Source organism: Anticarsia gemmatalis, chromosome Z (assembly GCF_050436995.1).
Source record: "Anticarsia gemmatalis isolate Benzon Research Colony breed Stoneville strain chromosome Z, ilAntGemm2 primary, whole genome shotgun sequence".
Classification (NCBI taxonomy): Eukaryota; Metazoa; Arthropoda; class Insecta; order Lepidoptera; family Erebidae; genus Anticarsia; species Anticarsia gemmatalis.
The window spans coordinates 18477920-18490203 of record NC_134776.1 but is presented as its reverse complement, the minus strand read 5'-3'; the positions used below and the strand labels follow the sequence as shown (position 1 = coordinate 18490203).

At 41.6% G+C, this 12284-nt stretch overlaps 1 protein-coding gene across 1 annotated transcript; it reads right to left on the bottom strand.

The window, feature by feature from the left end:
- Positions 1–359: 359 nt before the first annotated feature.
- LOC142986727 (uncharacterized) lies at positions 360–10775 on the bottom strand (the record flags this gene model as incomplete). The annotated part of the gene is made up of 5 exons (XM_076135339.1): positions 9956–10775; positions 8481–9274; positions 6950–8174; positions 1988–6199; positions 360–1639 (listed from the first exon to the last, which is right to left on the bottom strand). Coding segments are annotated over exons 1-5 (8331 nt in total), but the record flags the coding sequence as incomplete, so codon positions are not given.
- Positions 10776–12284: the final 1509 nt, after the last annotated feature.

The following is a 12284-nucleotide window of genomic DNA, read 5'->3' as shown; positions in this document are numbered from 1 at the left end:
GGATTTTCAATAAAACTCTCGCTAGAAAAATAATCTGACATCGGATATAAGAATTCAGTGGAAATTGATGTTTCGCTGTCGTTCATAAACGAAAAGTCGCTATCAGTTACGCTGAGTATGCTTTGGTCGGTGTTACTTAAACTTAAGGTGGTCTCACTTCTGATTATTACAATTGAGTCGAAACTGTCCTCATAGGAGTTTGGGAGAAGGTGACTTGTTACTCTAGACATAGAAACTAAATCGTTGGAGATAGAAGTCCTAGGTTCAAAGTATTTCGAGTAATCAGGGTGTCTCACAAATTTGTTGCTGTATTTTTTTCGAGAATATGCAATATTATCCAAACTATGAATATTTTGTCTTTCATGTGATTCAACAGTGTATAAAGATTCTCTGGAAATATAACTGCTTGAAATTCTGCTACTTGCTAAAGTTCCAAAACCATGACATGTCCAAGAGTTTCTCCTTTTTAGTAACTTATTGTTTCGGCGTGAATTGTCAAAAATGATGCGTATACTGTTCTTAGAAGAATCATTGTAACCCGAATGATTATTTTTGATATTTATTGTTTCTATTGTGTTTAGTGATTTCACGTCGGTATCCTCATGAGAATAGGAAGGGATAACAATAGCGCTCCCAACGGTAACCTTAATGCCTTCGTTGTCTATAAAAACTCCCCCTTTAACTCCTGGAATACATTCATTGGGGCAAGAACAGAATGATGATATATCCGGTGATGTTACTCTGATTTTAACATAACTATGTTTAAATCTTATTTTTTTCTTGTCACACCCACATGCATGATCACAAACTGTTGTTTTAGTTATTTCCTCAATTTTTTCTCCAATCCCAGCTTGAGATTTAGCTACTTTCCCAGCTTTTTCTGCTGCTGTTCCGATTGCTTTTGATTTTTTCCTTATTTTGCCAACTTTTTCAGAAGGAGTGGGTTCTGCTGGTAAACCAGCTTCGGCTCTAATTTTTTTAATCAATTTTTTATCTGATGCAGTTTTCCCGGTGGGAAGGGGCATTCCAGCTTCAGCAAGTCCCTTCAATATTTTTTCTTTTTCCGCTGGCGTTTTCCCAGTAAGCGGTGTAAACAAGCCTTTTTCTTTAGCTTTACGAACCGCTGCGATTTCAGATGGTGTCTTGGCTGTTGGTGGTAAACCTAATTCTGCTTTTATATTTTTGATCATAGACTTCTCCGATGCAGTGCGGCCTTCCGGTAAAGGCAGACCGGCTTCAGCTAAACCTTGGATTATCTTCTTCTTTTCCTCAGGTGTTTTTCCTGTCAAGGGCGTGAGCAAGCCGGCGGCTTTAGCATCTCGTAGTTTAGCAGATGGTGATTTTGCTGCTGCTGCCGCTTTTTTGACTTCAGCTATAAGTGCTTTCTCAGAAGGCGTTCTGCCTTCAGGTAGTGGTATACCCAAATCAGCCTGAGCTTGTAACACTTTTTTTTTCTCTTTTGGTGTCAAACCGTCGAGGGGTTTAAGCACACCAGCAGCAGCAGCTTTATCGTGTTTATCTCTCATTGATGGTGTCGAAGGTGCAGGTGGCAAACCCAACTGTTTCCGAAGATTTTCTGACAATTTTTTCTCTGATGGTGTACTACCTTCAGGAATAGGCAAACCTAGTTCTGCTAAACCTTTCATAATTCTTTCTTTCTCCTTTGGTGGTTTCCCTTCTAACGGTGTAATAAGACCAAGAGCTTTTGCTTTTTTTAACTTGTCAGCTGGAAGTCTTGCTTTTTTTGGTTTCTCCTCTTTAATCTTGTCATATAATGCTTTATCTGAGGGCGATGCGTCTTCTGGTACAGGCAACCCAGCATCTACTAAACCTGCTAATATCTTTTCTTTTTGTTCAGGCGTTTTACCCGCCAGGGGCGTAATCAAACCCTTTTCTTTTGCCTTTTGTTCTGCTTGAACTTTCTTGACTAAGGCCTTTTCTGAGGGTGTGCGGGCTTTTGGCAAAGGTAGCCCAGCTTCCGCTAAACCTCGAACAATTCTCTCTTTTTCGGCAGGTGTCTTTCCTTTTAGAGGCGTTAGCAATCCAGCAGCTTTAGCATCACGTAGCTTAGCAGATGGCGTCTTTGCTAATGCAGCCTCTTTTTTTACTTCAGCTATTAGTGCTTTCTCGGATGGTGTTCTTCCCTCTGGTAGTGGTATACCCAAATCAGCCTGAGCTTGTAACACTTTTTTTTTCTCTTCTGGTGTCAAACCATCAAGTGGCTTAAGCACGCCGGCAGCTGCAGCTTTATCGTGTTTATCTCTCATTGATGGTGTCGTAGGTGCAGGTGGCAAACCCAACTGTTTTCGAACATTATCTGATATTTTTTTCTCTGATGGTGTACTACCTTCAGGAATAGGCAAGCCTAGTTCTGCTAAACCTTTCATAATTCTTTCTTTCTCCTTCGGTGGTTTTCCTTTTAATGGAGTAATTAGTCCAAGAGCTTTAGCTTTTTTTAACTTATCTGACGGAAGTCTTACTCGAGGTTCCTCTGCCTCAATCTTTTTAATCATAGCTACTTCAGAAGGAGTCCTACCTTCTGGCAAAGGAATGCCAGCCTTAGCTAAGTCTCTGAGTATTTTTTCTTTTTGAGCCGCTGGTTTTCCTTCCAACGGTGTTATTATACCAGCGGCTCGAGCTTTTTCCATCTTTCCTTTTAAAGACGCTGTGTCGGGCTCAGGTGGAAGTCCCATATCTTTGATGACTTTCTTTATCAATGCTTTCTCTGATGGTGTCTTAGCTTCCGGCAGAGGTAAGCCAGCTTTAGCTAAACCCCTTATGATTTTTTCCTTTTGTTTAGGAGTTTTACCTTTCAGTGGCGTAAGCAATCCAGCGGCCTTAGCTAATTTTAACTTTTCCGATGGTGATGGTTTTAACTTTTCGGCCGGCTCTTTAGGTAAAATGGTTTCTTTTTCGGATTCTGGTGTCAACAGATCACAAATGCACTCATGAACGGGACCCTTTGCCTCTTTTACTTTTTTTGATGTCGCCTTATCTAACTTCCGCATCTTTTCAGGTGGCAAAGTAGGCCTTCCTTTTCTTTCTGGTGGTGCTCCCCCTATTGCAGCTATCAAAGCCTTTTCTGACGGTGTACGTCCAACAGGCAATGGTATGCCCATATCTCGTAAGCCTCTTAATATTTTCTCTTTCTCCTTTGGCGATTTTCCTTCGAGTGGCTGCAGTAGACCGGCATCAGCAGCCTTAGCGTGTTTTAGTTTCATTTCAGAGGTTTTAGGTGCTGGGGGTAAGCCGAGCTCAGCACGCACTTTTTTGATCAATGCCCTCTCCGATTTCGTTTTGCCTTCTGGAAGCGCAATCCCATGTTGGGCCAACCCGCGCAATATTTTTTCTTTTTGTGCTGGCGCTTTTCCCTCAAGTGGCGTTAGTAAGCCTTCAGCCTTTGCTTTTTGCAAATTAGACTCTTTCACTACTTTAGCTACTAGAGCTTTTTCAGAGGCTGTGCGTCCTTCAGGTAGCGGAATACCTAAATGTTGTAAACCCTGTAATATCTTTTCTTTCTGCTCTGTCGTCTTACCTTCAAGTGGTTGTATTAATCCCTTAGCAGCTGCTTTTTCATATTTGTCCCTCATAGCCGGGGTCTCGGGTTCTGGCGGTAAACCAAGGTCAGCTCGAACTTTATTTATCAATTTGGTTTCTGATGAAGTTTTACCTTCAGGCAACGGAAGGCCAGCCTTAGCCAAATTCGTCAGAATTTTTTCTTTTTGCTCAGTAGTTTTACCTGCAAGAGGAGTTAAAAGCCCAGCCTCCTTGGCCCTGCGTAGTGACATAGGTCTGAAAATAGCTTCTTTTTCGGAGTCAGGTGTCAATAGATCACAAATGCACTCATGGACGGGACCCTTCGCCTCCTTTACTTTTTTTGATGTCGCCTGGTCCAGCTTGCGCATCTTATCAGGTGACAGAGCAGGTCTTACTTTTCGTTCTGGCGGGAATCGGGCTCCCGTTATTGCTGCTACCAAGGCTTTCTCCGATGGAGTTCGTCCCTCAGGCAGAGGTATACCCATATCTTGTAAGCCTCGTAGTATTTTCTCTTTTTCTCTTGGCGTTTTACCCTCTAGTGGCTGTAGTAATCCGGCATGGGCAGCTTTTGCGTGTTTTTGCTTCATTTCAGAGGTTTTAGGTTCTGGAGGTAAACCAAGCTCAGCCCGCACTTTGTCAATCAATACTTTGTCAGAGGCTGTTTTTCCTTCCGGTAGAGGAATTCCTCGCTTGGCTAAGCCGCGCAATATTTTTTCTTTTTGCGCTTCCGGTTTGCCCTCGATGGGTGTTAAAAGGCCTTCAGCCTTTGCTTTCCTTAAAGTTTCTGATGGCGCTAATGCTGCAACCGCTCGAGTTACACCTTTTATTTTTGCTACCAAGGCTCTCTCTGAGGAAGTGCGCCCTGCAGGCAGCGGTATGCCCATATCTTGTAAGCCTTGTAGTATCTTTTCTTTCTCCTTCAGCGATTTACCTTCCAGTGGCTGGAGTAATCCCGCATCGGCTGCTCTTGCGTGTTTTTCTTTCATTTCAGTTGTTCTTGGTTCTGGGGGTAAACCGAGATCAGCACGCACTTTCTCGATCAATGCCTTGTCCGATGCTGTTTTCCCTTCTGGTAGTGGAATTCCGTGTTTGGCTAACCCGCGCAATATCTTTTCTTTTTGTGCTACTGGTTTACCCTCAAGGGGTGTTAATAGTCCTTCAGCTTTGGCTATTTTAAGTTTTGCCGATGGTGCAATAATCAAAGGAACTCGAGGTTCTCTGGCTATTTTAGCTACTAGAGCTTTTTCCGAAAGTGTGCGTCCTTCAGGGAGTGGAATATCCATGTTATGTAAGCCTCGTAATATCTTTTCTTTTTCCTGCGTCGTCTTACCTTCTAGTGGTTGTATTAATCCCTTAGCAGCTGCTTTTGCGTATTTGTCCCTCATAGCCGGGGTCTCGGGTTCTGGTGGTAAACCAAGGTCAGCTCGAACTTTATTTATCAGTTTGGTTTCTGATGAAGTTTTACCCTCAGGCAACGGAAGGCCAGCCTTAGCCAAATTCGTAAGGATTTTTTCTTTTTGTTCAGTAGTTTTACCTGCAAGAGGAGTCAAAAGCCCAGCTTCCTTGGCCCTGCGTAGTGACATAGGTCTGAAAACAACTTCTTTTTCGGATTCAGGTGTCAAAAGATCACAAATGCACTCATGGACGGGACCCTTCGCCTCCTTTACTTTTTTTGATGTCGCCTGGTCCAGCTTGCGCATCTTATCAGGTGACAGAGCAGGTCTTACTTTTCGTTCTGGTGGGAATCGTGCTCCCGTTATTGCTGCTACCAAGGCTTTCTCCGATGGAGTTCGTCCCTCAGGCAGAGGTATACCCATATTTTGTAAGCCTCGTAGTATTTTCTCTTTTTCTCTTGGCGTTTTACCCTCTAGTGGCTGTAGTAATCCGGCATGTGCAGCTTTTGCGTGTTTTTGCTTCATTTCAGAGGTTTTAGGTTCTGGAGGTAAACCAAGCTCAGCCCGCACTTTGTCAATCAATACTTTGTCGGATGCTGTTTTTCCTTCCGGTAGAGGAATTCCTCGCTTGGCTAAGCCGCGCAATATTTTTTCTTTTTGTACTACCGGTTTGCCCTCGATGGGTGTTAAAAGACCTTCTGCCTTTGCTTTCCTTAAAGTTTCTGATGGCGCTAATGCTGCAACCGCTCGAGTTACACCTTTTATTTTTGCTACCAAGGCTCTCTCTGAGGAAGTGCGCCCTGCAGGCAGCGGTATGCCCATATCTTGTAAGCCTTGTAGTATCTTTTCTTTCTCCTTCAGCGATTTACCTTCCAGTGGCTGGAGTAATCCCGCATCGGCTGCTCTTGCGTGTTTTTCTTTCATTTCAGTTGTTTTCGGTTCAGGGGGTAAACCGAGATCAGCACGCACTTTCTCGATCAATGCCTTGTCTGATGCTGTTTTCCCTTCTGGAAGTGGTATCCCTTGTTTGGCTAACCCGCGCAATATCTTTTCTTTTTGTGCTACTGGTTTACCTTCAAGGGGTGTTAATAGTCCTTCAGCTTTTGCTTTTTTCATTTTTTCAGAGGGAGTAATAATCACAGGAACGCGTGGTTCTTTAGCTATTTTAGCTACTAGAGCTCTTTCCGAAGCTGTGCGTCCTTGAGGAAGCGGTATATCCATGTTATGTAAGCCTCGTAATATCTTTTCTTTCTCCTCCGTCGTCTTACCTTCTAATGGTTGTAGAAATCCTTTTTCAGCTGCTTTTGCATATTTGTCTCTTAAAGCTGGAGTTTTCGGTTCGGGAGGCAAACCGAGGTCAGCTCGAACTTTTTTAATTAATTTTTTCTCTGATGCAGTTTGTCCCTCTGGCAGAGGAATACCTGTTAATGCTAGACTTTTCAATATTTTTTCTTTTTGTTCTGGAGATTTTCCTTTAAGTGGTGTTAAAAGTCCCCTGGCTTTAGCTCTGCGCATTTTTTCTGATGGTGACAATCCAGAAATAGCTCGAGCAAGACCTTTAATATTTGCTATCAAAGATTTCTCTGAAAGAGTACGTCCTTCGGGTAGAGGTATGCCCATATCTTGCAAGCCTCGTAGTATTTTTTCTTTCTCTTTCATGGATTTACCTTCCAGAGGCTGGAGCAATCCGGCTTCAGCTGCTTTTGCGTGTTTTTGCTTCATTTCAGGTGTTTTAGGTTCTGGAGGTAAACCAAGTTCAGCACGAACTTTATCAATGACCTCTTTATCCGATGCTGTTTTTCCTTCTGGAAGAGGAATCCCTCGTTTGACTAGTCCGCGCAATATTTTTTCTTTTTGTGCAGGTGTTTTTCCCTCAAGTTGTGGGACTACTGACGGAGGTCTTTCTTTCGCTATCTTAGCTACAAGAGCTTTTTCCGAAGGTGTGCGTCCTTCAGGGAGAGGTATACCCATATCTTGTAAACCTCTTAGTATTTTTTCTTTTTCTTTCAGCGATTTACCTTCGAGTGGCTGTAGTAGACCGGCGTCAGCAGCTTTTGCATGTTTTTGCTTCATCTCTGATGTTTTTGGTTCCGGGGGTAAACCGAGCTCAGCACGCACTTTGTTGATCAATGCCTTGTCCGATGCTGTTTTTCCTTCCGGGAGTGGAATACCGCGTTTAGCTAACCCTCGTATTATTTTTTCTTTTTGTGCTATCGGTTTACCTTCAAGAGGTGTTAATAGACCTTCAGCTTTTGCTTTTCTCATTTTTGCTGATGGTGTAATAATCACAGGAACGCGAGGTTCTTTGGTTATTTTAGCTACTAGTGATTTTTCAGATGGTGTACGTCCTTCTGGGAGAGGTATGCCCATATCTTGTAGGCCTCGTAGTATTCTCTCCTTCTCCTTTAGCGATTTACCTTCCAGTGGCTGGAGTAATCCCGCATCGGCTGCTCTTGCGTGTTTTTCTTTCATTTCTGGTGTTTTGGGTACGGGCGGTAATCCAAGCTCAGCACGCACTTTGTTAATTAACGCTTTGTCCGAAGCTGTTTTTCCTTCCGGGAGTGGAATACCGCGTTTAGCTAACCCTCGTATTATTTTTTCTTTTTGTGCTACTGGTTTACCTTCAAGGGGCGTTAATAGACCTTCAGCTTTTGCTTTTCTCAGTTTTGCTGATGGTGTAATAATCACGGGAACGCGAGGTTCTTTGGCTATTTTAGCTACTAAAGCTTTTTCCGATGGTGTACGTCCTTCAGGGAGTGGAATATCCATGTTATGTAAGCCTCGTAATATATTTTCTTTCTGCTGTGTCGTCTTACCTTCTAGTGGTTGTATGAATCCCTTAGCAGCTGCTTTTGCGTATTTGTCTCTCATAGCCGGAGTTTCGGGTTCTGGCGGTAAACCGAGGTCAGCTCGAACTTTATTTATTAATTTGGTTTCCGATGGAGTTTTACCCTCAGGCAACGGAAGCCCAGCCTTAGCCAAATTTGTAAGGATTTTTTCTTTTTGTTCAGGAGTTTTACCTGCAAGAGGAGTCAAAAGTCCAGCTTCTTTAGCCTTGCGTAATGACATAGGTTTGAAAACAGGTACTTTTTCGGTTTCTGGTGTCAACAGATCACAAATGCACTCGTCGACGGGACCTTTCGCCTCTTTTACTTTTTTTCCTGTCACCTGGTCCAGCTTCTTCATCTTATCAGGTGGCAGAGAATGTCTTCCTTTTTTAGCTATTGCTGCTACTAAAGCTTTCTCTGACGGTGTCCGTCCCTCAGGTAGTGGTATACCCATATCTTGTAAGCCTCGCAGGATTTTCTCTTTTTCCCTTGGCGATTTACCTTCAAGTGGCTGTAGTAAGCCGGCACGAGCTGCTTTTGCGTGTTTTTGCTTCATTTCAGGAGTTACGGGTTCTGGGGGTAAACCAAGCTCAGCGCGCACTTTGTCAATTAAGGCTTTATCTGATATTGTTTTTCCTTCTGGAAGAGGAATTCCTCGTTTGGCTGCCCCGCGCAAAATATTTTCTTTTTGCGCAGGTGTTTTTCCCTCAAGCTGTGAGACTACTGATGGAGCTTTGGGTTCTTTGGTTATTTTAGCCACTAGAGCTTTTTCTGATGGCGTGCGTCCTTCAGGGAGCGTTATACCCATATCATGTAGGCCTCGTAATATCTTTTCTTTCTGCTGTGGCGTTTTACCTTCTAGTGGTTGTAGTAATCCTTTGTCTGCTGCTTTTGCATATTTGTCTCTCAAAGCTGGAGATTTCGGTTCAGGAGGTAAACCAAGGTCGGCTCGAACTTTTTTAATTAATTTTTTCTCAGATGCAGTTTGTCCCTGAGGAAGAGGAATACCGGCCATTGCCAGACCTTTTAAAATTTTCTCTTTTTGTTCTGGAGATTTTCCTTTAAGTGGTGTTAATAGTCCCCTGGCTTTTGCTGCGGCCAATTTTTCTGATGGTGTAACTACTAGTAAAGTTGCGCGTGGTGTTTTGGCGATTTTAGCAATCAGAGATTTTTCCGATGGTGTACGTCCTACAGGAAGCGGAATACCCATATCATGTAAGCCCTTCAGAATATTTTCTTTTTCTTTGGGTGTCTTTCCTTCTAGCGGCTGCAGTAATCCGGCATCGGCTGCCTTCGCATGTTTTTCCCGCATATCTGCAGTTTTGGGTTCGGGAGGTAAACCAATTTCAGCACGAACTTTGTCTACTAACGCCTTGTCTGAAGCAGTCGTTCCTTCAGGGAGTGGTAAACCTTGTTTGGCAAGTCCACGTAATATTTTTTCTTTTTGTGCTGGTGTCTTTCCTTCAAGGGGTGTTACAAGCCCCTCAGCCTTTGCTCTCTGCAGCCTTTCAGACACTGGTTCCTTAGCAATTTTAGCGACTAATGCTTTCTCTGATGGTGTGCGTCCTTCAGGGAGCGGTATACCTAAGTCTTGTAAACCTCGCAATATCTTTTCTTTCTCCTGTGGCGTCTTACCTTCTAATGGTTGCAGTAATCCCTTGTCAGCTGCTTTCGCATATTTGTCCTTCATAGCTGGCGTTTTCGGTTCTGGGGGTAGACCGAGGTCAGCTCGAACTTTTTTTATGATTCTCTTTTCTGATGGAGTTTGCGCCTCGGGTAGGGGAATACCAGCCATAGCTAGACCTTTTAAAATTTTCTCCTTTTGCTCCGAAGGTTTTCCTTTTAAAGGTGTTAGTAGTCCCTCTGGGGCTCGGGGTTCTTTGGCGATTTTGGCTACTAGAGCTTTTTCTGACGGTGTACGTCCCACAGGCAGTGGTATACCCATATCACGTAAGCCTCGAAGTATTTTTTCTTTCTCTTGTGGCGTTTTCCCCTCTAGTGGTTGTAATAATCCAGCTTCGGCTGCTTTTGCTTGTTTTTCTCTCATTTCAGGTGTCTTCGGTTCTGGTGGCAGACCGAGCTCATCGCGAATTTTGTTGATAATTTTTTTTTCTGAAGGTGTCTTTCCTTCGGGAAGAGGTATTCCGCGCTTAGCCAGACCTCGCAATATTTTGTCTTTTTGAGCTGGAGTTTTACCTTCTAGTGATGGTATTTTTTCTGACGGTAATCCCCGTGGTAATCCCGCTTCTTGTTTCACTTTTTGTATGAGTTCTTTTTCAGATGGCGTCCTCCCTTCGGGGAGGGGGACACCCATATCAACTAAACCCTTTAAGATTTTTTCTTTCTGTGGATTGGTTTTGCCCTCTAAGGGGGTAAATAAGCCAAGTTCAGCTGCTTTCCTTAGTTTTGCTTTTTCAGCTGCAGTTTTTGGTGCTGGTGGTAGTCCAATATCTTTTAGAACTTTATCTACTAACATTTTATCCGAATCAGTTTTCCCTTCAGGTAAAGGGACCCCGGCCAATGCCAAATCCTTCAAAATCTTCTCTTTTTCAGCCGGAGACTTTCCCGCCATAGCTTTTTCGGCTACCTTTGCTTTTTCTTTCATGGCCTTGGCACCCTCAGTTTCCAGGCCGACAGATGCCAAAGATTTTCTGAGTTCCCCAAAACGTCGCTCTTCTTGTGGTAAATGACCACAGAGAACGCAGTTACAGTTGTCACAATTTTTCTTCTTATAGCAATCATAGAGACCTTTCATCACCTCAAACATTGCATCCGAATTACATGAACAACAGCAGGTATCATCTTTGCTGCTTAATTGGCATCGATAAACTTTCCACTTGAATGACTTTGTATAGTTGAAAGGATTTGGTAAGGCTTGGTACCGATGATTTGAGATTACGTTTACGACGTATTTCGAACTAGATTTTTTACCGACTTCACTTGTAACTAATGGTAAACTATTGCTTCTTAGTTTCGACAGGTTTGCAGAGTTCTTTCTTCGCATTAAATCAGGCATACTCATTTGTTTGATAATTTTCTTACTTCGATTTTTGTAGCGAAGAAAAATCAGTGTTGGTTGTCGAGAATTGTGCACTTTAGGTACGTACTTTTCGCGCATTTTCTTTTTTTTACCATTAATAATTATACTAACAGTTTTGGTTTCGTTGCAGATATTCTCTTTCAGGTTAAGTTCAGATGGTTCATAATTTAGAATTTCTCTGTAATATTCATTGTATTTTGAACGTCTCATAATGTTGTATTATTCAAATTCAATCTTGTCGACGTCGTTTGACGTCTTAAATATTAAACTCAATTTTAATTTTGATGATAATTAACTCGAAAGTAACCCAGCAATATCAATTTAATATCACTCAAATAGATGTTATTGTTTATGCATACTAGCTCGCGAAAAATGTATAATAATCACAATAAAGATCCCAATATCTTTTAAAATGAATACAAAATCTCGAAACAGTAGTATTTACATAATATTTTTAATAATTTTATCGTATTTACAATTTTTCTATATCATCATAACCCTTGATTTTTTGTACAATAATCTGTCATGTTGACATTTAGTCTGTTTCGTCTTTACTACCAGCCTGTCTTTAGAATAACAATCAAATTCAAATAAAAACTTATATAGTAATACTGATCACGGCCGATATTAATAAACTCGTGAATAAACTATTTAATAAATTCTAAACAACAGTCGCCAAGCTTACTGCTATAATCTTCCGCAAGGTACCTAACGTTGAGTCTGATTTGATGATTTTTCTATGCCTTGTTACTACTGCGAGATGCTAGTAGCAGTGCCATTGATAAAACTAAATTTTCTATAACTCTGCTATTTTCATAATAGTGTCACAGGAAATAAGATCTCCCGTGACACTATAAAAAGTACTTCTATACACCTATTATTCCTTTCAAAGTAATCGAAATATCTGCTACCTACTCATAGATAAACATGTTGAGATAGCCCGATATAACCTGTACTGTAATACTAAAACTACTATTCTGCAAATAATTGTACACCCATGCTGTTTACTACCGCCATCTATTTGTATATTATCAATGTAGCATTAATATTTCACATTAGCAAGGACGAATATCGAAGGACTTTGGAAACAAGTCGGGTTATGAGAGCAAACGCCATCTAGTGTCGAATAGCAACATCGTGCAATTCTCTAGAACATATTTGTGTGTTTTGGAATATTGCCTTTAATCGTTATATTTTACGATCTATTTTACGTTTGTCTTGTAAATTACTTGCGTAAAGAGTTTACGACATACCCTTGTTATAGTTTTGCTAATACTTTAAATTTATAACACAATTTTAAAAAATCGTCTATGTTTTAGTATGCTAGTATAGTAGATACTTTCAGCTGAAAATTAAGTAAAATTTATATATTATTTACTATTGCTATGCCATCTATCTTTTGACATCTTGTTCAGTAGTTTAACATTAAAAGAAGTACTGCATGAACTCACTAGAGGTCGCTACAAGATTTTTTTAATTGTACTA